This window comes from Dicentrarchus labrax, unplaced genomic scaffold (genome assembly GCF_905237075.1).
Source record: "Dicentrarchus labrax unplaced genomic scaffold, dlabrax2021, whole genome shotgun sequence".
Lineage (NCBI taxonomy): Eukaryota > Metazoa > Chordata > Actinopteri > Moronidae > Dicentrarchus > Dicentrarchus labrax.
The window spans coordinates 1776461-1799727 of NW_026136708.1; the positions used below are offsets into that span (position 1 = coordinate 1776461).

Sequence of the window (23267 nt, forward strand, 5' to 3'; positions counted from 1 at the left end):
ACTCTGCCCCGCGAGTTCACTCCACAGGTAGTGGAGAGAAAGTCCCCCAGTAATGCTGCCGGAGGCGGCTGTCTACATACTGCTTCATAAACACAGCGAGCATTAATATTGGATGTTTTTTATGGAAGCCCATTTCAGCCAAAATATTGACTAAGCATGTCAAAATAATGAGAAACTTTCTCAGATTCTAAGTCATTATTTTGGGAAAGTTTCTTCCTGGACTGATCAGTAAAACACTGGATAGAAATATCTAAAGGTGGATTTAGAAATCAATACATTGTTTTGTCTTTTTCATTGAATGTAAGCCTATCACTTATAAATTGGGGCCATAACAGACTAATTCAAATTAATTTTAATTAAAGTGTTACATTTGCCAGTATTTGACACCAAGCTGGGGCCAGGCGTTTTTTAGGGTGGCAGCTGCACCCTCTAGATCCGTCCCTGCCTCCGGGCTAATCAATATCATTTGGAATATTTGCATTGTTATAAGTTGCTGTTTTACTCACAAATAAAAAGAAATGTTTTTGTATTTTGTTTTAGTTTTTCTATACAATGAATGGAAATATTTCCATTCAGGAAAAAACTGTTTTTGACTGGAGGGGGATTTTAACCTCAACTCTATTCCTTCAACCAAATGTCACACTATGTCCCTGAACACATTGCCACGTGTAAAATAAATAGAAATATAGACCCTGAACGTGTAGCCTGATAAGCAAGGACATATCCCTCATATATGACTCCCCTTGGAGAATTCATTTGCTGTTTGTTCCAGTCTCAGTCTACAAACTGGTAACAGTGTTTCAACCGAGCATATGGGTGTTTTATAAAACAAATGAGTGGTCAAGGGTTTGGTTACAGTGTTACACTCGAAGCAACCAATGCTAAATATAACAATGTGGCCAAGTGGCTGAGCTGTGCAGTTTAAAAACATACATTTTAAAAATATAATGTTGGGGCAATAATTCACTGTAATTGTCTTTAATTGATAATGACGGCTGAACAGTGACAGGAAAGGGGAGAGAGAAAGGGGATGACATGCAGCACACAGGTTGGAGTTGAACCCATGGCCACAGCAGCAAGGACTCATTCATGGACCACAAATCTTTTAGGCTTTTAAAATAACTTCCAACTTTGGGTCATTTCCCCTCAGTCTCTCTGACCAGACCTGGAAATCAGTGAAAGCTAAAGTTCCATTACTAGGGAAATATTATATCACCCACTATTTCCCCAGTCCACTCTGTGTGTGTGTGTGTGTGTGTGTGTGTGTGTGTGTGATGTGTTTCATTCAGTCGTTGCCTCAGTGAGGAAGCTTGCTAGCTATCTTACTAGCTTATGGACTATAGATATAACAAAGAACATAACAGAGCTAAAAATTAGGAACTTGACTCCATAGTTAGTAGATTAGTTTATACCAAATCCCCCCACAGCCCTACTTTTGTTATGTAACTTAAAAATTATAATGGTTGCCTCTTTTTAGGTGGCAGCAATGGAAATGAGTCATCTTCAGCATTTGTTGTGTTCTGGTTTCAGAAGGATGAAGACAGGTAGAGAACAATTAGATACAAATCAGGACGTATGCTCTACAGGAGGATTTTTTCCTGGGCCATTATCAATGAATTGATATGACTGAAAAATAGTGCATGTAGGTGGATTTGGGGGGGGGAGTCCCCAATAGGTGTGGGCTAAGCACCAAATGTTTATAATGTCCGGTCTCTGCTTTTCCCTGAAGGGATGCTGCAGATGAGTGTGTTGAAAAAACATACATGCTTTAACTTTGAAAGAACTGTGCTTCTCTTCCCATTTACACCAAATGAATGGGAATGAACTAGCTCATGCTTCATTGTATTCCCCTTTAAACCTGCGCTGTTTTCTCAGTGTGTGTACAGTCACAAGTCTTTGTTTGCTGAAGCATGCAAAGAAAACTCAAAAAGAGAAAACCATATATAAGAAAATTGTAGAACATTTTATTTAACTGACAGTAATTCAACACTGGAACACAATTGAACTTTCCCTGTGCTTTTAAAGAACTTAAGACCACAAATGAATCCAACATAAGGCAAATGTGCATGTCAAATTTTCCAGGTTGGATGAGAAAAGAATAGTACAATCACAACAGCTGTATGCATAAAACACTTGCACACACAGCACAAGTAATAATTCACTTTGGATGAACAACCTCACTTACATGCCGACACTTGTATTCCCTCTCTATTTGTGAGATGAAGGTCATCTTACAGGAACACTTCCACATTTGGGAAATCTTCTTATGTGATGTGTTGCTCAAAGCCAGTTGAGAAGATTGAAACCAGTATTATCTTAGGATGTTTAGTCCAGCTTAGCACAAAGACTAAAAGAAACTAGAAAGCAAACTAGCAAGCAGCTAGCCAAGAAGCTAGTCTGGCTCTGTCAAAATGTAATTCAAACTACAGTTCAGGCACTGAACAAAAGAAAGTGTTAGGCATGTAACGATCTCTCTGAAACTTTGTACCTTGAACATTGTGTTTGTAAGATGCATGGTCTGTTCTATTGCCAGGCCCTCAGCAAATTAGGCTGTTGTCGCCTTAGCTAACACAAAATGGAGTAACAGATGACTGCAAACCATCTGAGAAGTAACATGGAAGAATTCTGGATTTGGCATTGAAAACTCATGGACAAAGGTAAAGCAGTTTGCTAACATTTGTTTGAATTTGACTTTTTGAAAAAGTGACAGCCCTACCATGTAGCATCTCAAATGTCCTCTCTGGGACCCGTTACCACACTTTCATCAGAATTGTATCGAACATTTTAGACCCAATCCAAAACAGAACTCTATAATAAGAGACCCAACTGCCCAAGGACATTCAGACTTCATCTGAACAGACCCAAGGATAATTAGACCTGAGCCAAAATGCAGTCAACCTGAAGGGGGAAGGCCCATTATTCTGAGACCCTAATAATCTGAGAACTGTCCCATTGGTCCGTCAGCCCATTATCCCAAAAACAAAAGCCCACTGCCCTGAAGGCCTGCTGTTCCTAAAATATGAATTAAGATTAAAATCTTACTGTATTTTGATGTGCAAACATCAGTTGACCTTCATTGTCATGGTAACAATAATAAACATTTGGTTAACATTACGGAACGGTTGCAGTATGGTTAGGTTCAGGCAACAAGACTACTTGGTTTGGTTTAGTACATTTAGACTCTCGGGGTTTCGGAATAATGGGTGAACAATGGCATGGCACCGACCTGAACTGACCTAAACAGATGATAGCTATTACTGAGAACGCTTAGATCCAGTTATACATATTGACATGCAGACCCAAAACTGAGGAATGGAACGGGACTGCAACCGTACCCAGTTAGACAGAATACAGTTTGGACCTGGCACAACTGGGCTCCCAGCTCGGTTCTCAGTCAAGTGAACTAGTGGAGACCTCTAACTCTGCAGTCAAGTGAACCCAAGTAACTTTTGGAGCTCTCATCTTTGTGACAAGCTTGGTAGCTCTTAAGAACAAACATTTTAAGTTGTAGAGTTGTCGCAAGTTGTATTTTTCCATGTTGGACAGAGGATAACAGTTTTTCTGTGGTCCAGTCTTAGTTCTAAGCCAGGCTAAACACTTCCCAGATGCACAGAGATAAACCAGAAATCAATCTTCTGTGACAGCAACAGGCTTCCACAGATTTCTCCCAAACTGAGTGTTCCCTAAATATTATGGCACAACTTGTCTATGCACACCGACAAAATAACCATTCAGAAGTCGGCTAAAGCATATCTCAATCTGATACTGCATATGAATGAAGCACAAGTAGTCCACATTTTTACACAATCACTCAAAAAGCACATGTTACTGTTGCACCAAAAATAATACAGAGAACATCTAGCATAGTCTTCATCATCCATTATTATCATTATTATTATTATTATTATTATTATTATTGTTGTTTCCCAAAGTTGTGTTTTTTGAAACAGCCAACACAAAAGGACAGCATTGTGCCAGTTACTTAGCAACAATGACCTGAAGATCAACACCCTCTACGAAACTGACACGAGGGAAACATTAGACCTTAAACCTCATGTTAAGGTTACTAAAACGCATACGGTAAAACTATATTGAAAAGAAGAAGACTTCACAATAACAGTGTTATACAGAAATACCGACACAATGATTCCAAAGGGGTTTTTAGGGAACAAACACACTGTGACCATCTGCGTACTGCTTATAGCGGATAACGTTCTTGAGGTAATCACTTCAGGGATAAAGAGACGATAAAATGTTCAGTTTATTTGGGAAAAGTTAGAAGAAATCGGATTTACCATTAAAAATAACAGCGGCCTCACACATGAAACAATAAAAACACTACATTTTCTATTATTACTGTATGCAGACACACACACACACACTTATTATGTCGTATTTCCACGTGTACAGTACACTAAACCACGAAACAACGTTCAAATGTAGGCGTTATTACAGAGAGATACTGTGGCTTACATTCACATGGTTTCTCTGAATAGGTGAGGAGTGTATGCTTCCTGTGCTCCACAGATGGCGGCGGGGTCAGGTGGGAAACTACAGGCAAGAATGGAGGCACATTCCTCTCCTGAGGCAGAGGGGTAAGGGAGGACTTTTTTCCCAAACTTTTTCCTTTTCTTTTTTATGACAAACTCTCGCACCTCTTCAGCAAGGAATCCGGGGGCCTGGGGTAGTAGCCGGTGGTGCAGGGCTTGTCGGGAGAAAACCTGGGGAACTTGTAATCCAGAGGGAGATCTAGAAAGAGTAAAATCAAATAGAGAAGTAAACTGCAAGTTATCCAGTGCATGTGCAGGCCGCCTGTGCGTTCCATGCTTGATGTTTAGTGCTGCTCAAAAGCAACAGAAAATGTTCGAGAGCAAAGATTCATTATTCAGTGGAAAAGCACACTTTGTTCTAAACAGCAGGTAGGGATCACTCAGGCCAGAGAATGTTGGACTCATTTGTGTTTGATCTTTTCCCTCCAAAGAGACAACCCTGACATAAAACAATAATAAATTACAGGCCTGCAAACTTAAGTGGGACTAAAAAGATTCCTTTTTTTAATACATATATAAATTCATATTATATATATATATAAATATATATATTGGGGGGCTTTTTTCCCTTTACTAGCAGGACGGCAGCTTAGGACAGGTTGAGACATGGACGGGAAAGGGGGAGACAGAGGGGATGACACGTAGCAAAGGGCCACAGGTCGGATTCGAACCCGTGGCGCCACGGCAAGGACTCAGCCTCAGTACATGGTGCACCAGGTGAGCTACCAAGGCTCCCCGAAAATAATCCTCCTTTTAACATGTAAACAAAGAATTCTGGTCCACTCAGAGATTTAAAATAAATAAATATGTCATTCAGTTTTAGCAGTTTTAAAGGAGACCTATTTCCTTAGTTTCTGTCATATATAAAGTTGCAATGTCCGATGTTGATATTAGCTGAGACCAAGGTGTTGAATAATGACGTAAACGATGTAAAAGTAATCCCTGTGAGCAAAAAGCTCAGAATGTCGACTGCTCTGAATGCAGCATTTCCAACGTCTTTTTCTGATTCCTTTACTAGTTTATATGTCCCAGACAGAGCACAGCTGAGCACGCCCACAAACCTATCCGATTGCTCTGCGACTAACCTCTAAGTTTTTCTATGCAGAACATGCTTTTTGTGTTTTTTCTGGACTTTCCTCTGAAGCTGTGTGACTTCTCTGCCTCAACTCTCAGGGATTTACGTCTAGAGTCTAGTGATGTATATTTACTTGTAGTTATTAGCCAACTGCTAACTATTAATGTTATCTGAATGATAAACATGGACATTCTGTGTACACAACATGATTCCTTGATACTGACTCACTGACTCACTGACTTGATAGTGCTTACATTTTTAAAACAGCAACCTGTCCTGCAGAGCTGAACAACCCTATTTTCACTACCAAGTTTATAACATTTATTTTAACAAAAAGGACATTATACATCACGGTACAACAACTGTCAATTATAAGGGGGAGGCTGTTCAAAGACCTAAGAGCAGCTAGAGAAACTGGTTTTACCCTGCTCACTTTACTCAACTCTTCCCTTCAATAAATGAGGGCAACACCAGGTCTTCGAGGAGAGCGTGTGTCGGGACTACAGAGGGGGCAGTGGGATGCTGCAGAGAGGAGGCTATGACAGCAATATTTTAAGCCCACCTGTACATGTGGCTATCCAGAACAGGTACTTTACCTTAGACCTAGTTTATTTTAAGCATAATGAACTCTTAAAGCTTAAACAACATAAAAATTAAGATTTGCTGCCAGTGCGTTGGAAACACCTGCACTTTGAGAGAAGAACTCGGCAATCTGATTGCAACATCAGTACATAAAGGTGAAAGCAGACCGACACGGTGAAGGGCACTGGGATCATTTCCCACAAGTTCGGACACAAACAAATGATCCCAGTGTGAAAACAGCCATAAGCTCATCATTATATAGGAGGTTGGTACCATTTTCCCAGGAACTGCTCTGCAGCAGAGGTGGTTGCAGTTAATTCTAACTTTGGCTGCACATCTGCGACTCGTTCAGTCCATGATTTAATTCTCGAGAATGTTTCTGTGTTGAAAAGATGGAGGGAATGTTTGATGTGGGAATATAGATTTTTAGCCGCTAACAGTTTAATACCGGATTGTTTTTTCCCTGTTTTTACACCATGAGTTTGATAGTCATGCTCTGCGGACCATATGGGTGCATTTAAAGGGACGCTGGCAAACATTATTCACATTGCTCGGTTGAGGAAAATAAAATTTGGCTTTTGTTTTTGTCACAATGTTTACAAGCTGAGGGAAGTGAGGGTATTGTAAATTCTCCTTTATTCACTGGATTGTATAGACAACCATAGGCTTGGGTAAGAGCAAAACCTTTATTGCTGATTTTACCTGTTTTATAAATATATTTGATCCGTCAGTACAAACATATTATACTTAATCCTCTCTTGTTCTAGCTTCCCCTGTAGGAACTAGAATTACTGCCCCCTGGTTGTATGCCTTCACCAACCAGTCAAGTTACAGTTCACATCCATGTCTGTCCAGACCACTGACATATATAAAGACAAAAGACATGTCAGCTCTTTCAAAGTGTGGATCGCCCCGGGTGCCCGATGCCTCCGTGTTAGCAGATGGGACATGGGTCAGACTACATTTTTTTGATCAGTTTGGCTTTAATTAGTTATGTGAAGCTATAAAAAGGGGGTTTCATGTAATGGTTGACAGCTGAGCCCTGCTCACGACTGAGTCAGCAGGACTTATCGGCGGGACCTCAATACCACAGCACACCATCGCTAATGCGCAGACTCTGGCTCAGAGTAGTGAAAGATGGTAGCGGCTGTATCGGGGATTTTGGCTTTGTTTTTGTACAGTTGAAGGAAGTGGAGACACAATGTCCATCTTTTATAAGTTGATGGTCCAGACTCATATACAATATGTAACAGTTGGAAGGAATTATATTAAATGTATAAAGTGTGTTCATTGGATAAATGGAAGTTATCACTATATTAATGGTAGATATGTAGGATTTCAGTGAATATAGATTTTTGAACTGATTAATGAAGGACAATCATAGGCGTATTAGACTTTTAATCTGAAACATTTGCAGGAAGCATTGAATTTCACTGACAGTTTAAATTATTTAGTGACTGAAAACAGTCTGTTTAAAAAATGATACTGGTGAATAATCTTTTGTTATACTTAGAGACATAGAATCTGTTGTTATACTTGTTTGTGCCAGCCACACTCCCAGCTTTATGAGTACAGCTTTGACACTGCACTGTGTTCCATCTCCTTCCACATACCTGCTATGTGCTCCACACTAGGGATAGCCATGGTGCTATATTTGTGAATGCAGTGGCAGCACCAAGTCAGTTTCTGGCTTTCCTCGTCCCCTCCTCCACTCCTGTGTACGTCCACAAAGTAGGAGCCCCACTGCTTGGACACGGCAGAGGGTGCCTTCATGCCCTGCTCCTGTTGAGACAGTCGACACACAAACCAAACTATGTAACTGTCAAGACTCATTTACAGACATGTGCAGACCTGATAAAAGGAGAAGGGAATTCAACCCTGAGCATGGGGAGTATAACAAGACTTCAAACTGGCTTTAACCCAAGCAGCTCTGAAGGTTATTTTGACTACTGCATGAATCATTATTTCTCAGAAATGCACTTAACTCATGATCACTCATAGAACATCAATACATTTTAAAGGCAGAAATATGTTGTGTCACATTAACTGGAACAACAGCATGTGAAAGGAAGGACGTGATAATATACAAACCTCAAAAACGGAAATGATTATAGAGTGCTTTGTGCAATATCAGCCAAAGAGGACAGTCACACAGTCGTGGAGATTTGTACCAAATAATTTGGAATGTAATATTTGAAAAGGAACCAAAAAGCGGAACAAAGTAGAAGTTAGTAAGGAGGAGTAAGTAGTGCCTGACGTATTTCTGAAAATGGGGAATTAATAAGACTTCAGCATGCTGAAGCAGAAACCTCTGACCTAATAAAACAGAGTCCTTAAGCAAAACACACTGCTTATTTGTCTGCCTAGCTACCTACAGTGCCTCCTCTGCAGTATGAAGTGCATGCATGGGAATTAGACCAAAGCAGTGTTAGCACCATGTACGATCACATTGGGTGTTTAAGAGAATCTTGATAAATGAAAAGGGGTTCAACCACAGGAAGAGGAAGTCATCTTTCTCATCATCATCAAGATTTCATCTGTGTCAGTGATGTTGTTCTCATCCGGCTCGATCCACTAGAGGAGCTCATCTGTAAGATGGGTATCAGGAACTAATACAAGCATATTTTATACTCTTTTATTTACAGCTATATTAAACTTCACTATATCCTGACAGTAGTATTATGTAGTATGACAGATTTCTTTTCACAGATTATCTGTCTCACTGTCAGGATATAGTGAAAGTTTCAGAAAATATGACAAACAGTTATTTTTTATTAAAAAAATAGCTCATGTAGCTTTAATGCTATGCTAGATGTCATATCAGTGTTGCAAATTCAAATGTTCAAAATGAATGTATATATAACATATAATAACTCAGCAGGTTAACTGACCACTCACTAAACCTCCGCCCAAACAGCAGTTATCAAATCTTAGTTTAGCAACCAGACCTAGGCCCGACAGGTCGGTCTACAGGTCCCTCCACATGTTGAAGGGATGTGCCAGGGTTGAACTTAGAACAAGATCAAGAGGTTAGCACGTCTGCTACCTACAACACTAAAAGAGCTTCATTTCAATGGCCAAGGAGCACATCATTAACTGACTACATTAGTATGTGTGGTTACAGTTTAAAAAGTGTTTCTCCTGCTTTTTGGAAGTTTACACTTCAGCCACTCCAGCCAACGTTACCGACACTGTTACATTGGCCAAACACACAGGTTAGTCCTCATCCCAAAAGCCTTTTTCCAATGTAACTTTAAAAGTTACATAATGTATCACAAATAAGTATAAAAGCTAAGCAGCCGGGGTTTGTATGAAGGTAATATCATACTTAACCTTTTACCCAAACCCTCTTCAGAGCCTTACTCTGACACCTCCTCTTTATCCTCATTTCTTTGTTTAAATCCAAGTTGTTGTTCTGGAATTCCTGATAAATTCAGCACAGCCGTCTGGTATATTTACTTTGCACAAGCCTCCAATCTTGCCTCATCATTGCCATCAAATGAGATATATAATCTCTCCGGTGTGTTTTGTGGTCTTTTTCGGGGTCTCCTACCACTTGGACGTGCCCGGAAAACCTCTAAAGGGAGGCGCCCAGGAGGCATCCTGATCCGATGCCCGAACCACCTGAACGTGAAGAAGCAGTGGCACTACTCTGAGTTCTCTACAGATGTCTGAGCTCCTCACACATTTCTCTAAGGCTGAGTGGTGGAAACAAGAAACTTGTATCTGATAAAAATACCACATGCAAACAGCAATAAGCATTAATGATGAAGCACTGGAGTTAATGCTGACTTGGAGGCGTACATACACATTGCACAGACGGCAGTAGCTGGACTTAATCCGGTCATGGCTCTGTTCCAGAAGATTCCAGCAAATACTTTGATGAGTAAAATGTTATCATAACAGTTATGATATAACATATGAAAATAAAACCCAAAGCTGTAATTAACTGGAGTTAAAAGCCAGAGTACAACAGCTCCTGGTCCTGGTGTTTCTTGCTAAAAGATAAGCTGACTCCTCGCTTTTTGACTGTCAGGATCACAACATCCTGCTGATTAAAATCTTCAACGGCTCTGTGAGGACTGAAATGATGTCCCCATTCACAGGCTTAAAAGAGTACTCCACCAATGTAGTATTGCACTCCTATAACAGTGTCAGACTCACAATGGACAGCGAAAAAAGAAAAGTATCAAAATTGATCAAGGGGGGTAGAGAGAGAGTGGATGACACAGCAAAGGGCCACAGGTCGGACTTGAACCCATGTTTGGTGCAGCAAGGTCCCAGCCTTGGTACAGGTGAGCTATCTGGGCGCCCTATCTTTAACCTAAACCTGTGAAAGCTGGTCATGCAAAAGAACCCTGATAGACACACACCCACTAACACAAGGGCTGTGTGGTGGCATTAGGCCAGAGGAAGAGGAAGAAGCTGACAGTGTTGGGGGTTGGGGGTTGAAGGGTGGAGGCTGGGTTGGGGTGGGGGAACGGCTGCTAAACGGAAACAGCTGCTTCAGTGAACTTACCTCAAACTTTCCCTTTTTCTCCAGCGGCTCCACTTGGGCCTCATTGGACATCGCGGCGTCGCTCTTCGGGACACCCTCCCCCTCCATTTCCTCCACAATCATCACTGTCTCCCACTTCCCAAAGCTGCTGGCAGGGAACATGTCCGACCTCATGCTATCTCCAAAGTACACCACCTGCAGGGGGGAAGGGAGGGAAAAAAAGGTGACAGAGAGGACAGCTTGTTTACTTTGAACAGCCTCACTAAGTGTTGTGGTAAAGCTGCACTTAAGCTGAATTCTTCTCCTAGCAGCAGTCAAAGTCAGATGGCATACGTCTTACGGCCCCCCCAAGGGTAAACTAGACCAGACACGACGAGTCTGCAAAACTCATCACAACCTCTTTGACCATCACATCTCTTTTGTCCTCAGCGTCTGGAAAGAAAAGCAAGCCGAGGCAGGCCTTACTGAGGTGCATTCCAACACTGAAGTGCAGGTGCACACCGCTCAAAGCTTTAAATCCCATTTCAACAACTGTTTTTTCCCAATCCCTTCAAACGGGACAGGAAATAGAGTGAGGAGTGGAGAATGCCGGAGATTAAAATGACAAGACGCAGAAGTCTGCTGACACCCTGTACACAGGGGAAAGGCTTTACAGTGAGAAGAGGATGAAAAGTGAAAGGCCCACAATGTCCCTGGTTGCTTGTAGGATTGTAGCAGCATGAGGCTTTCACCAAATTCATTTATTTCGTTTTTAATTTTTGTTTTTTAATTCACTTTAGTTTTAGTTGGTGTGTACCCAGAGTGGGTTTACTCATTTTAGTTTAGTTTTTATTTTTTTTAAAGTTTGATGTTTTACCTTCGATCATAGTTAGTTAGTTAGTTATTTTTTCAATAATAACAATATAGCAGTGTTTGTCAGGGCAAGATTTAAGATGTTCAGAACAGGTATTACATTACAAAAACAAAAAAAAACACAACACTTTGTGAAGGCAAGTGACACCCAATCATGTAGACATCCTAGTCTCAATAAACATACAGTGCCATATCTGCCAACACCTCCTCATGCTTGTAGTATTGAGAAATTCAACCAAACTGATAAAAACTAAAACTAAAGACATTACCTGTATATGTTTATTTTAGTTTAGTTTGTACACAATATCATTTCAGTTTTCATTATTTTCTGAAGAGCCCCTACAACTCACTCAAGAACCCCAGTTTGAAAACTACTAGGCTAGAAAAGCAGAAACAATGAGCAAACAAAGGCTAAATGTTCTGTAAAGCAGAGTGAGGGTGATGCTGATTCTCGGAGAATGACTCACATCATTTTAAAATAACAGTTTAAAATAAGGCCTTCATTGTGTCAGAGATATCAGATCAAAATGTGATCTCTCTCGCTGCCTGGTTCTCATATTCAGGTTGTAGCTCAAGGCTGAAAATGTTAATATTTCTCTCTTTTTCTCAAGCACAGGCAGTATCCCATCTTAATGAAATCTGAAGACCTTGCATTTAGGCTCACTACTGTGTGTACAACTCATCTGTATGGGAAAGCTATCCAGAGACAATCCTGCTCTTTATCATCAGCTTGATAACGCAGAACAACTAATAGTTTATTAGTGTGTCTGACTAAATCGAACCTCTCTACAGGAGTCAAAGGGCCATAAAGAGGATGTAAGGCATTCCAGTAGCTGCGTCTCTTCCCTCCCCCTCACAGAGCTGTGTGCTGTGTCTAAGGCCAGCCCTTCCACATGTAAACAAACAGACGGGGCTAATCGGGGCTGCTGCGGGTCCGGGGCCTGTGGGGAGGGGGCTGCGGGAATCACATTTCCACCACGACTTTCCCAGAACTGCCCACAGCTGGTCTTCGTACCCCGAAAAGCCCAGCATCTCTCATTGCTCAGCAGCGCCGCAGCCGGAGTCATGGGATCACTATGATAAATATTTACAGAGGCCAGGGATTCCAGCACAGAGGCAACATGTTATAGAAGAGACTCATTGTGGATGGATACAGATACACTGTTAAACTAGCTGGGTCTCCGGTGAAACCACAAAGAGCTGACGAGGAGCTCAGGAAAGCCAAACCAGGGATTATAGGTTTATTAAACAGTGGGCAGGTCGGAGACAAGGACCCCAGTGCGATGCCCCTGTGGCTCAGTGTCTCAGTGATGAGTCCATTTCCTGTGTCCTCATGCTATCAGAAATGGCTTACTGTGGCTTTAAGATGACATGCAGTGTGGGCCTGTGGACCCACGTCTCTTATCAGCCGATCACTCAGAGGAGCAGTTAAATCTAAAGCCAGGCCAGGTAAACAGAGCTGCAGGCATGCAGGGGGACCTTAATGAGCCCATTGTGCTGCACACTGTGTGGGGCCCAGAGCACAGGGAGAGGAGGGGGCCATTCTCATTTTTGGTCTCATATTCAGTCCTGAAATATTATATTCCCATTAAGTTGAGAAAAATTCTGCCAAAAGAATTAGATCATCACACGTGTTTTCAATGCATGTTTGCAATGAGATCAAGCTGAATAGGGCGGATAGTTAAAATGACCAAAACGTCAAAGTGTTACAACTGCCTTATTTGAGCTGGATGTATAAAAAAAATTATAATTATTTTTTTTTTTTATTTTTTTTTTTTTTTTTTTTTTTTTTTTTGTTCATTTTAAAAAAAAAAAAATTTTAAAAAAAAAAAAAAACCCCTAAAAAAAAAAAATCTCAATAAGAAAAATTAGTTCTTTCCTTGTGTCTGTGATGTTTGTTTTCCCTGTCGATTGTGTTTTTGTTTCTACTCAAATTGTAACTGGTGTCTCCCTCGGAAAAAAGATTTCAATCTCAAGGGACTTTCTGGTTAAATAAAGGTTAAATAAATATATAGACATTTATAATACAATACAGGACCAGTGGGGAGGATCTAGTTGCAGATAGCAACTAACTGAATAGGCTGAAGTTAGCTAATGTTTTGCTCACATTAGCTTTAAGATGTAACTAGCCAGCCATCTATATCATTCACCAGCGAGTGAGCTCTTAAGAAATCATCAACCCATTGGATAAAGCCTTACCCACTCTGTCATTGGCTTGCAATTGGCTTGAATCACAATTCAGTCACCAACTGTGCTAGCCCTAAATCCAAACTCCGCTACTACTAATAAAAACAGCACAGACGCTTTAGAATGATCACAACTACGCTTCTCGGACCTGAATCTCCACGATCATGTCTCGTCAGCTCCGCCATGACCCCATCAGGTTCAGCACTGTGCTGAGAGGGAATTGTAATCGTCCCTGAATGCCTCTATTCAGCCCACCTGCATTAAGTCCTGTCAGGTGAAAGTGGAGAGAAGTGAAAACACAGAGTGCCTCAGGTCACCCCGGAGGAGTGTTTAAAGCAGCCATAAGTGCAGGTTGACACTGAATTCCACAAGCGCTTTCTCCACGTGGCTGGGGAACAGAGGGGGCATTGAGCAGAGGGGCTGGGAGGAGGGGGACAGGGGGTGGGAATGTGGACGATGACGGGTGCTGCTAGGTGGACTTCACTGCACAGTCAGGGTTTCCACAGTCATGTTTTCTTCTTTTTCTTATTTAGTCCTGTGGGAAACTACAATACCCACAGGCTTTACACAAGTACATGGTCATACAAGAAAATGACACAGCAAAAATTAATTTGCCGAGCCAAATAGGTTCCTTTTTTACATGTCAGGTTAGGGCTTGCTTATGGAACTGGGTAAGTTCATAATAGCAATAATGTAATTTGCAAAGACATTGTTATTTAAGCTGTCCTTGTTTTCTCATTTAGTTATTTTATATGTTCTTAAACTGTGGATGTGCTTTTGGGTGTCAGGTTACTGCTGTTCAGTTTTTATGGTATAAGTCTTGTGTTTCTTTTCTTTTGTCTTCCAATCTTGGGACAATGTTGTAAGTGTTTTCACTTTACCATGTTATACCTATTTTTTACATATTATCCCTATCCCTGTGCCTGTCTATAAATATAAAGTTTGGTTATCCTTTATTGATCCCTATTTGGATATTTGATCCAGCAGCAGTGAGCGGCCAATGTGCAGCCCCACAGACAACTCCAGTTCTGAGCCAGTGCCTACTGACGGGATTAACCTAACATACCTGGTTTTGATGGCAGGGGAAACCCATGCAAACACAGGAACCCTGCACAGAAAGGCCCAGCCAGGATTCGAACCGGAGCCTTCTGGCTGTGAGGCAACAGTGCTACCCTCTGGGCCATCGTTCTCACATTGTTTCTATAACCCATCATTTTCTACTTCTTCTACTTCTAGATGAGTTACTACTGCTTTAAAGGTCTTTTATAGGTAGTGGCTGCAAAAAAATAAATAAATAAATAAGAAAATCCATCAATCAATAAATAAAAACATGCTAGCTTGCCGGTAACACACTGGCAATAGCCTGCCAATGGCTCAATAAGCTATCTGGGTTGCTAACAGATCTGTCATTAACCAGAACAAAGGAACCACAGTTTATTCAGGAGACATTTTTTATATTTTAGCATCCTCTCCTGACTGCAAACAATCCCACATCTTTTCTGTGAAGGTTTATACTAAATTGGATGACACAGCTAATACTGCAGCTTCCTACATGATGGACTTAAAGTTCCCTAAACAGTAAACAACACGGGGGAATGGTATGCTAGTGAAGTGATCGTGGTAATCCCAATGAAATGAACAGATTTTGGTCAAAATTTTGCAGTAATGGCCTCGTGGCTCCATTACCATGAACTACATCACCCCGGTTCAAATCCATCTGAGGACCTTAATGACCCACCTCTCTTCCTCATTTCCTGACATCTCTCTCATATTCCAATCTAACAAATACATACAATGACCCCAAACATAATAATCATAATAACATTGCTGCAATAAATGCTGGTTAACCCTGCCCTTACAGTGTTCTTTTAATTGACTATTATGCATCAGACATGAAGTCATTCTTTGGAATTAAAGAGAAGACAGCGGGCAGGATTTCAAAATATTACAAATAAGTAGTCACTTGTATATTTAGTGCAAACTCTAATATGGGTGTGATCTCACAGACACGATTTTCTAAACTTTTTGAAACTGTGACACCTCTTCATAGTGATTTTTTCACAGACTTGCTGTTTGATACATTTTCCCAGCAGATGAGGAATTCCAGTGCGGGACGGCAAGCCTCCCCTCCTCTGTAAGCCAAGCAGCTTTCAGTAGACTGTCTAATGTCAGTTTCTGTGGCTGGCTCAAATTCAGACCGCTGAGGGCTCAGATGATTCAGCAATTTTTGGAGTCTATTCGCTCTGACATCTTTTGCCCTTCTCTTTGTACTCTTTAGTGTTATACCTTGTCTTTATCTGAAAGGTTTATTTTATTGTTTTTAAGCATACTACAACAAAAATGTGAAGGAAATCCTCCCACAAATCCCAGATGTGGCCCATTTTAAGCAAGTTTTTAACTTGAATGATTTTGATGTTTATTTATGATCTTGGCATATCTTATAATGTGAAATGAAAAAGTATTTAACATAAATTTAGCAAAGGTTTTCATCATAATTGAAGGAACCGACAAAAGAAAGTAGAGCTGGACAAATCTCCTGTAAAGTGGAACCAATGGCACTTGGACTGTTTTTCTTTCCTAACCAACACTGGGAAGTTGCCAAGTCCCCAGAGCAGTAATGAATTTGGTGACAGAACATTTTATTATAACAGAGCTGTGTTGTTTTGAGTAGAGATGTACTGTATCAGAATCTTACCGTCAGGTAAACCACTGTTAGGCAGGACTCAAGAAAAAAAGTGAATCTTGCTTTTATCAAGCTGAGTTCTCTCCCATACCTGAGAGATAAAAAGAGGTCTTTGATCTGTGCAGACATTGTCCCTAAGAATGGGCTGCATTGTACATTTACTAACAAGTATGAGTGGAGCTGGCTGCCCTGTCTGGCCTGTTTTATCAGTGAACTCCCAGCATGCTGGCACACAGCAGCCATGTCGACAGTCAATGCCAGGGGCCACGTTCCTCCTCTCCATCACACCAGTGTGAATCTCCCTGAGCTGATTTATCGTGAAGCCCTCATCTCTTTTAGCCTCTGCCAAAAACCAGAGTTGGAGTCAACCTCAAAGCAAGCCTGGGATGTTGTCCGGCCAGAGGTCTGACTAGCTCGCTCCGGTAACACACAGTACGAGGCGGCTGGCCTACCTTGGGGTCTGGTTTCCCCGTCATGGTCTTGAGCAGCTCGTGGAGGTGAGGCCAGTTGCCCTGGGAGTACCAGCCGGGTTTGTCCAGCGACGGCAGACCCTCGCTGTCCTCCACGTCGTTCACTGGAGAACAGGAAAGAGAATCGGACGCCACAGTTAGACCAAACAGCTGCTACACAGCTAGCACCAAACCTCGTCAGCTAAACCTCACCACAGCACTCACCAGCCGGCCCACAAGGAGACAGAACAGCAGAGTGTGAACTACATGGACTGCTTCCAATACTCCCACTACCACTACCGCAGTGGCACTAGACCAGCTAACCTCTTCAGGATAGTAAAAAAATACTGTTTATGGCTAACTGCACAACTCACCTGAAACCTGCCACATTCAACCACAAACTGGCATTGCTTCATTTGAAAACATCACAACATGAAGAGGTTGGGTAAGATTGTGAAGCACTGCATTAGAAACTCTACTACTAGAGTTCATTTAGGAATTGCTGTTATACAAGCATGCTTTTTCTTCATTGTCTCTATTTCTCAGTCTGGTGCAGTGTTCACTTTGTCAATACAACCTATGAAAAAAAGTATTTACTGACAACATTTTATCCGTGAAAAAAACAAAAAAAACCTAAACAGAAAGTAACCTTTGAAAACAAAAAAAGTCTTCAATAATGGAAACAATGTGAAATACAGAAATACCCGGACTGGGAGCTCGTGGTAGTAGTTTACACTGCTAGCATAGGAGCTAACATAAGAAAATGAGCACCAGAACCGGACCGGGTTCACAGCCTCCGAGACTGACAGAGACAAGGTTATTTACAGCGGCTCTGACCAGGAGCTTGACGACACAGCGGGGAAGGGACAGGAGGGGTATGAATCGGGAGAGGAGAGAGTTGTAGTGGCTTGCTCAACTGTTATTGGAAGACGGATCAAAAAGGTCAATTACACTGACAAAAAACAGCTGGGACAAAACCCAAAAACACAACATCAAAAAGGTAAGTAAAGCTAATTTAACATCACAACAGAAACATTATTTTCTGTTGGCTATCTTTCATGTTTATAGGCGATCAGTAGGAATTAGTATGTGATTAATGTAGGCTAACTCTTCATCTAGATTTTTGCTAAAGAAATATTACTGCGTTCAATTCAACCAATGGTTTAGCTGCTCATTTCAAGTTAAACAAGATGGTTCGCATAACGTAACAGAACCATTTTAGCCAGGACACTCTCAGAACCTATTTCTATCTCAAGATTGATCTCTGTTGAATAAAGTTCAAATAAATCCCCTTTATATATGAGAAAAAACTCCTGATGAAAGAGGAAAAAGATCAGGGAAAAGGTCCAATTTAAGCTATGATGATTCTATGTGTTGGTAGTCACTCTCTGCACAAAGATATTTAAGCTGCTGTTGATGCGTACTGTATTTCAGAAGCCATCAACTCAGCAGGGGAGGGGAGAACCAGGCTGTGAGAGGAAGCAGAGCAGCGGTGACTGGTCCGTTCAGATCCAGCTGTGCACCTCTCGTCTCAGTATAACCCCACTACGCATCACCATGTGTCGGCCAGGAACACTTCCAAAACCTCACATTTACCCTCCAAAAATGTCGTAGCTATGCGTTCAGCCATGCAAAACACCCAGCCTTTCTGAGCCCATGAATAATGACTGAGGATTTTCTTGCTTGTGGGCTACAAGTTTTATGTTAGCTTAGAAGAAAAAGTGACTCAGTGAAAACTCCAATTGAGAATATATGCAGTTTTTTCTGGTGTTTCTGTTACTGCACTTAACAAGCAAACAGTGATTTGAGGAAGAGGAAGAAAACAAAAAAAACTAATTTTTAAGTTTCTACGCTGATAAAAATCCTTATTTTGTAATTTCAACATTGACAAAATCAACATAAATGCAGGCCAATTACAGCAGCTCTGTTGTGTATACAGTACGTCTATACTGATACAGTATAGTCGGCATACGTCATCGCTTTGGAAAAGCTCCCCGCACACACTGAAACACCAAGCTGGCATTTTTAAATTTACACACAAAGCTCCCTTCTGGGGAAAGAGAAACACAGTTTGAGCCTGGACAGAGGGCTGAAACTGAGAGAAAATACCCCATTACAAATGCAACCGGCTTAGTGAGGACATACTCAATAAGCCAGCCTAAAACAGCTGCGAGCAGTGACTGGAAAAGAGGTCGATGCAGGCGGCGAGCAACAAAACAGTGAAGCTGTGGGCAGTCAAAACAATGACCTGCTACAAAGCTCTGTAGAGCTCACTTTTACACAAAGTCCGCTGAACCATTGTTAATCTAAAAATATCTAACAGTGCAACTTTAAACTCAAATTTCTGTACATCATTTTCAAGTACCAAAAAATATATTCATTTTTCATTGCATGACTTCAGGTTGCAACACCACAAAGGTCACGAGTGCTGCATACTTCCAGAAGATGGTGTACTTGAAGAATTGGTGACAGATTTAGTGTGAGCTCTGTAGTTTACTGCTGAAGGACGTCTTATCAGCGGCGTGTTGATACTATCATTCATCAAGAGCACACGGAGAAGCGCTTTCCCTGCAGGCTGACTTAATATTAAAAAAAATGTTGTAGATGTTCAAGAGGGTGCAGTCAGTGTTTACTGTCCACTGAGCAGACAGAGCACTCAATATGAATTATTCCAGCTCTAAAGCAGAGTTATACAGTCCAGATTGTATTCACTTATGGCTGCAGAACCATGACTCTATATGGCCTTCTGAGCTGAGCTCAAGATCTTGACAGAAAACAAACGATAACTTATGAACACAAACTTTATTAGACAGTTTCAACAGCGGGTATGTTTGTGTCTCTATAAATAGATTATGTGTGGGATGCTCCAACAGTCAGTACATGAGATTATGAAGGTGAACATATCAGCAATCAACCAATCAGAATTATCATGAGATTAGAGCCTGTTTACACCTGGTATTAACATGCTTCTTGGGTTAAGTACATCAGTTTAGACCTGGCATTAGAATGCATCTCCACATGCGTCTCAAGTGACCGCTTGTAATCGGATCTCACTTCCTTGCTCTATATACAAATAAACGCTTTCATGGCGGTGTACCATACTGAACATTTTGTCAGTTAATGTCCATTATCACAGTCCTTTTTATTTTTCAGTTCAACAGCACAATAGCTTGTCACTTTTACCTGCGCTGTCAGCAGCCCTGCAAAAGAGATGCTGGTGCGCTGCGGCATGCTTTAACTGAACTTTATGAGCAGGACACACACTTTTGCTATTTCCACTGTGTGGGAATCTGATGTTTTCCCATTACAGATGACAGAGAAAGGCATTAATGGCTGTGTGCGTTCTGCTCCCACCGCAAACCGTCTGTCCTGCCGCCAGGCTGTCAGTCCAGCAGTCACTCACAGTGGAGAGCAGTAGAGTAAGTTGTACTGCCGTCCAGCCAACACGCTGGGAAATAACGAAGTGAGAAATAACTTAATGTGTAACATTTCCCAAATTTACATGAAGGCCCAAATAATTAACAATCATTAATAGTCATAAATAAGGTTACACAAAGTTTATAGTTTATGTAGTTCAAACGGACAGTGTGTACACAAACATCTGCTGCTTATCTCGGCAGGTAAAAGAGCCCAAACACATCATCTGCATTTCAGTGAACTAAATAGACAGCACCTTTAGTCTGTACTGACAGGATGTCAGTTGAGTAGGTTCCAATGTGGCCCAGGACGCATTAGCGTTTACACTACAAAAGATACGCGGTCAAATGTGTACCAGACCACCTTGGCAAGTGGTCTGAGTGATCGAATCACAATGCGTCTCTGCAGTCGTTTACACTAGTCCACTTGTGATCGGATCACCCAAGATGCATTCTAATACCACCTGTGAACAGGCTCTCAGTCTCTTGTGGCTGCATTTTCTTTCTGTAATTTTGCAAACTTTAAACATTCTGTCCTGAGATTTGGGGGTTATTTGCTTTCTGTTTTCCTTTTTAACTTCAACTCTGTGAATTGATGGCAACCAGGAAGTTATTCATGAGGCTGGCACAGACAGGTCTGCAGATGTTCTTCAACAAGACACGCTGACACAGTACCATGTTTCCTTCAATATATCTTCATATATTTATACGCTGCAAAGTATCCCAAATATAATTTGCATAACTTTAAGCCTTCATATAATACCCGTACAGTCAAGAATGGGGAAATTAGCTATAGAGACCAAAATAGTTTTTCCTCCAACTTTTTTAGGTGGTCCTTTAGTTTCCTTGTCTTTCTGTGTGTTGCTACTGTGATTCTGTTTTAGCCAGGATTTTTCTATTTCAGGACAATTATATTTGATTAAAAGTCTGACGAATAATGACAGACCACATTCTTAAAAGCAGATGAATATAGTCAATGTTACCCACTTACGTGCAATCCTATGATTTATTTAAACAGACAGTAAGTGTTGTGTAGTATTGTAATTAAACTAATGAATAGCCTTTTAAATGATTGGTATGCTGTTATCTAGGAATCAATAGAGCCCCTTCTTTGAAGTAGGTAACTACTCCTCTGGACAGGCGGGGGTCTTTAAGTTGACTGACTGCTATTTAAGAGCAGCAGGAGCATTTTCAAAGAAGATTCTTAGTATTGGCCACCACAGGTTCAAACTGAGGTTAAATGTGCTATAAATATTGTGAGAGGAGAGAGTGAGAGAACAGGGATGAGCACCTGCACATGTGGGAGTGTACACACACACACACACACACACACACACACACACACACACACACACACACACACACACACACACACACACTCGTGGTAAAAGCTTTACAGCTGGACACTGGACTAGAGAGACAGGAGAATGAGTGGTATGTGGTCTGTGCAGTTAAGATGAGCAGCAGCTTTGAATACGTCCTGTGGCGTTTTCACTAACATAAAAGATGATGATGTACAATATCTTCTGGAGCCTGAGGTTATGAAGTGATTTATGTAACACCTTCCATACACTCCTCTGTCATGTTACTTGGTGATTACAGCACATTTTAAATGACAGACTTCAAGGTTGTAACTATGTTTTTTAACCTAACCTAAAAAGAAAGCCCAAGGCTAGTTTAACCTTGTTTCACATTTGTATGTATTAACCAATAACTAATGTATATCACATTAAAACCAAGGTAGATCTTTCACAGCTTATAGTTTGTTCAGGTTAAACTGCACAAGAAAAAAATCTGTTGCTTCAATTATTACCTTAATTCAAACTAGTTATCTTGACCATGTGACCAAATCCTACACACTGCTCTTTTAATCTTGGTTAACCTTTAATCTATCAGGATCTCAAAATGGTTTACACAGTTACATTAGCGATGGTTTGTGCTTTCAAATGATGAATGGTTCATAGTCTAACAAAGAATTCAAGCCCCTCCAGGCCACTGTTTGTTATCAATAATGGATACAGTAATTTATCAAAAGACATTTCTTAAGTGGTGAGCAAAATTGCTCCAGTGACGTGTTAGCTTTGGCCCCAGACTTTGAGCATTGGCTATATCATGTACTGCAGCATTAAGTAGCTATCAAGCAGCCATCAAGTGAGTTTACAACCCACTGATGGAGCTAATGTTGATTAGCTAGCTAGCTAGCTAGCTGCAGCTGATAATATCCACTAGCAACCGCTATCGTTTTAGCCAGGATTAGCTAACCTGCGAGGCATTTGGACAACATGAACATGAAAGCATGAGATCATGCGAGAATCCATTTTGCCAGGCTTCAATCTATGCACTTGTGTCCAACCACAGGGCTTCGGACGAATCAGTGTCCATTGACAAAACCAAGTGTGGCAATAAGAGCCACTTCACTACACCTGTGTGAGGAGCCAGCATGCATTGGGCATTAGGTAGAGTACACCTGGACAGGTTGCCAGTGTATCGTAGGGCTAAAACATTCACACCTAGTCACATATTCACCTAACCTGCATGTCTTTGGACTGTTTGAGGAAACGACACAAAAGCGGACAGAACATGTAAACCTCACACAGAAAAGGCTCCAGATAATGAGTAAATCAACATAAGAAGTGGAAGTTCTCCTAAATCATTTATGAGCTGATAATTAGCTGTATATACTGGATTTCATCTCTACAAATGCTTGGAAAGTGTTTCATCATCAGTCTTAAAGTAATAAACTTTCAGTGTCAAATTCTTATAAATAAACTTTTATTAGCTAATAAATAAAAAAGAAAATTTTAAGAGTGCAGAATACCAAGTGATGTTTCCAACTCAAAAAGGAGTGGTCAGTGTGTGTGGAGGCCAGAGGAGGCGCAGATGCTGATGCTTTTTCTGCCAACGTGGCAAAACGCAGGAAGAGCGAGGGAGAGAGAAGAGAATATTTCAGAGAGTGGATCATCCTGTCTTCACAC

At 41.1% G+C, this 23267-nt stretch overlaps 1 protein-coding gene across 1 annotated transcript in view; it reads right to left on the reverse strand.

The window, feature by feature from the left end:
• Positions 1-1942: 1942 nt before the first annotated feature.
• Positions 1943-23267, reverse strand: part of nt5dc1 (5'-nucleotidase domain containing 1) — a 66354-nt gene continuing 45029 nt past the window's right edge. Inside the window, exons 9-12 of the mRNA XM_051409936.1 lie at positions 16880-17001; positions 10727-10900; positions 7821-7989; positions 1943-4749 (exon numbers count right to left, since the gene is read on the reverse strand). Coding sequence (XP_051265896.1) covers positions 4637-4749; positions 7821-7989; positions 10727-10900; positions 16880-17001 — 578 coding nt within the window. The 3' untranslated portion in view covers positions 1943-4636. The remainder of the gene's footprint in view (positions 4750-7820; positions 7990-10726; positions 10901-16879; positions 17002-23267) is intronic.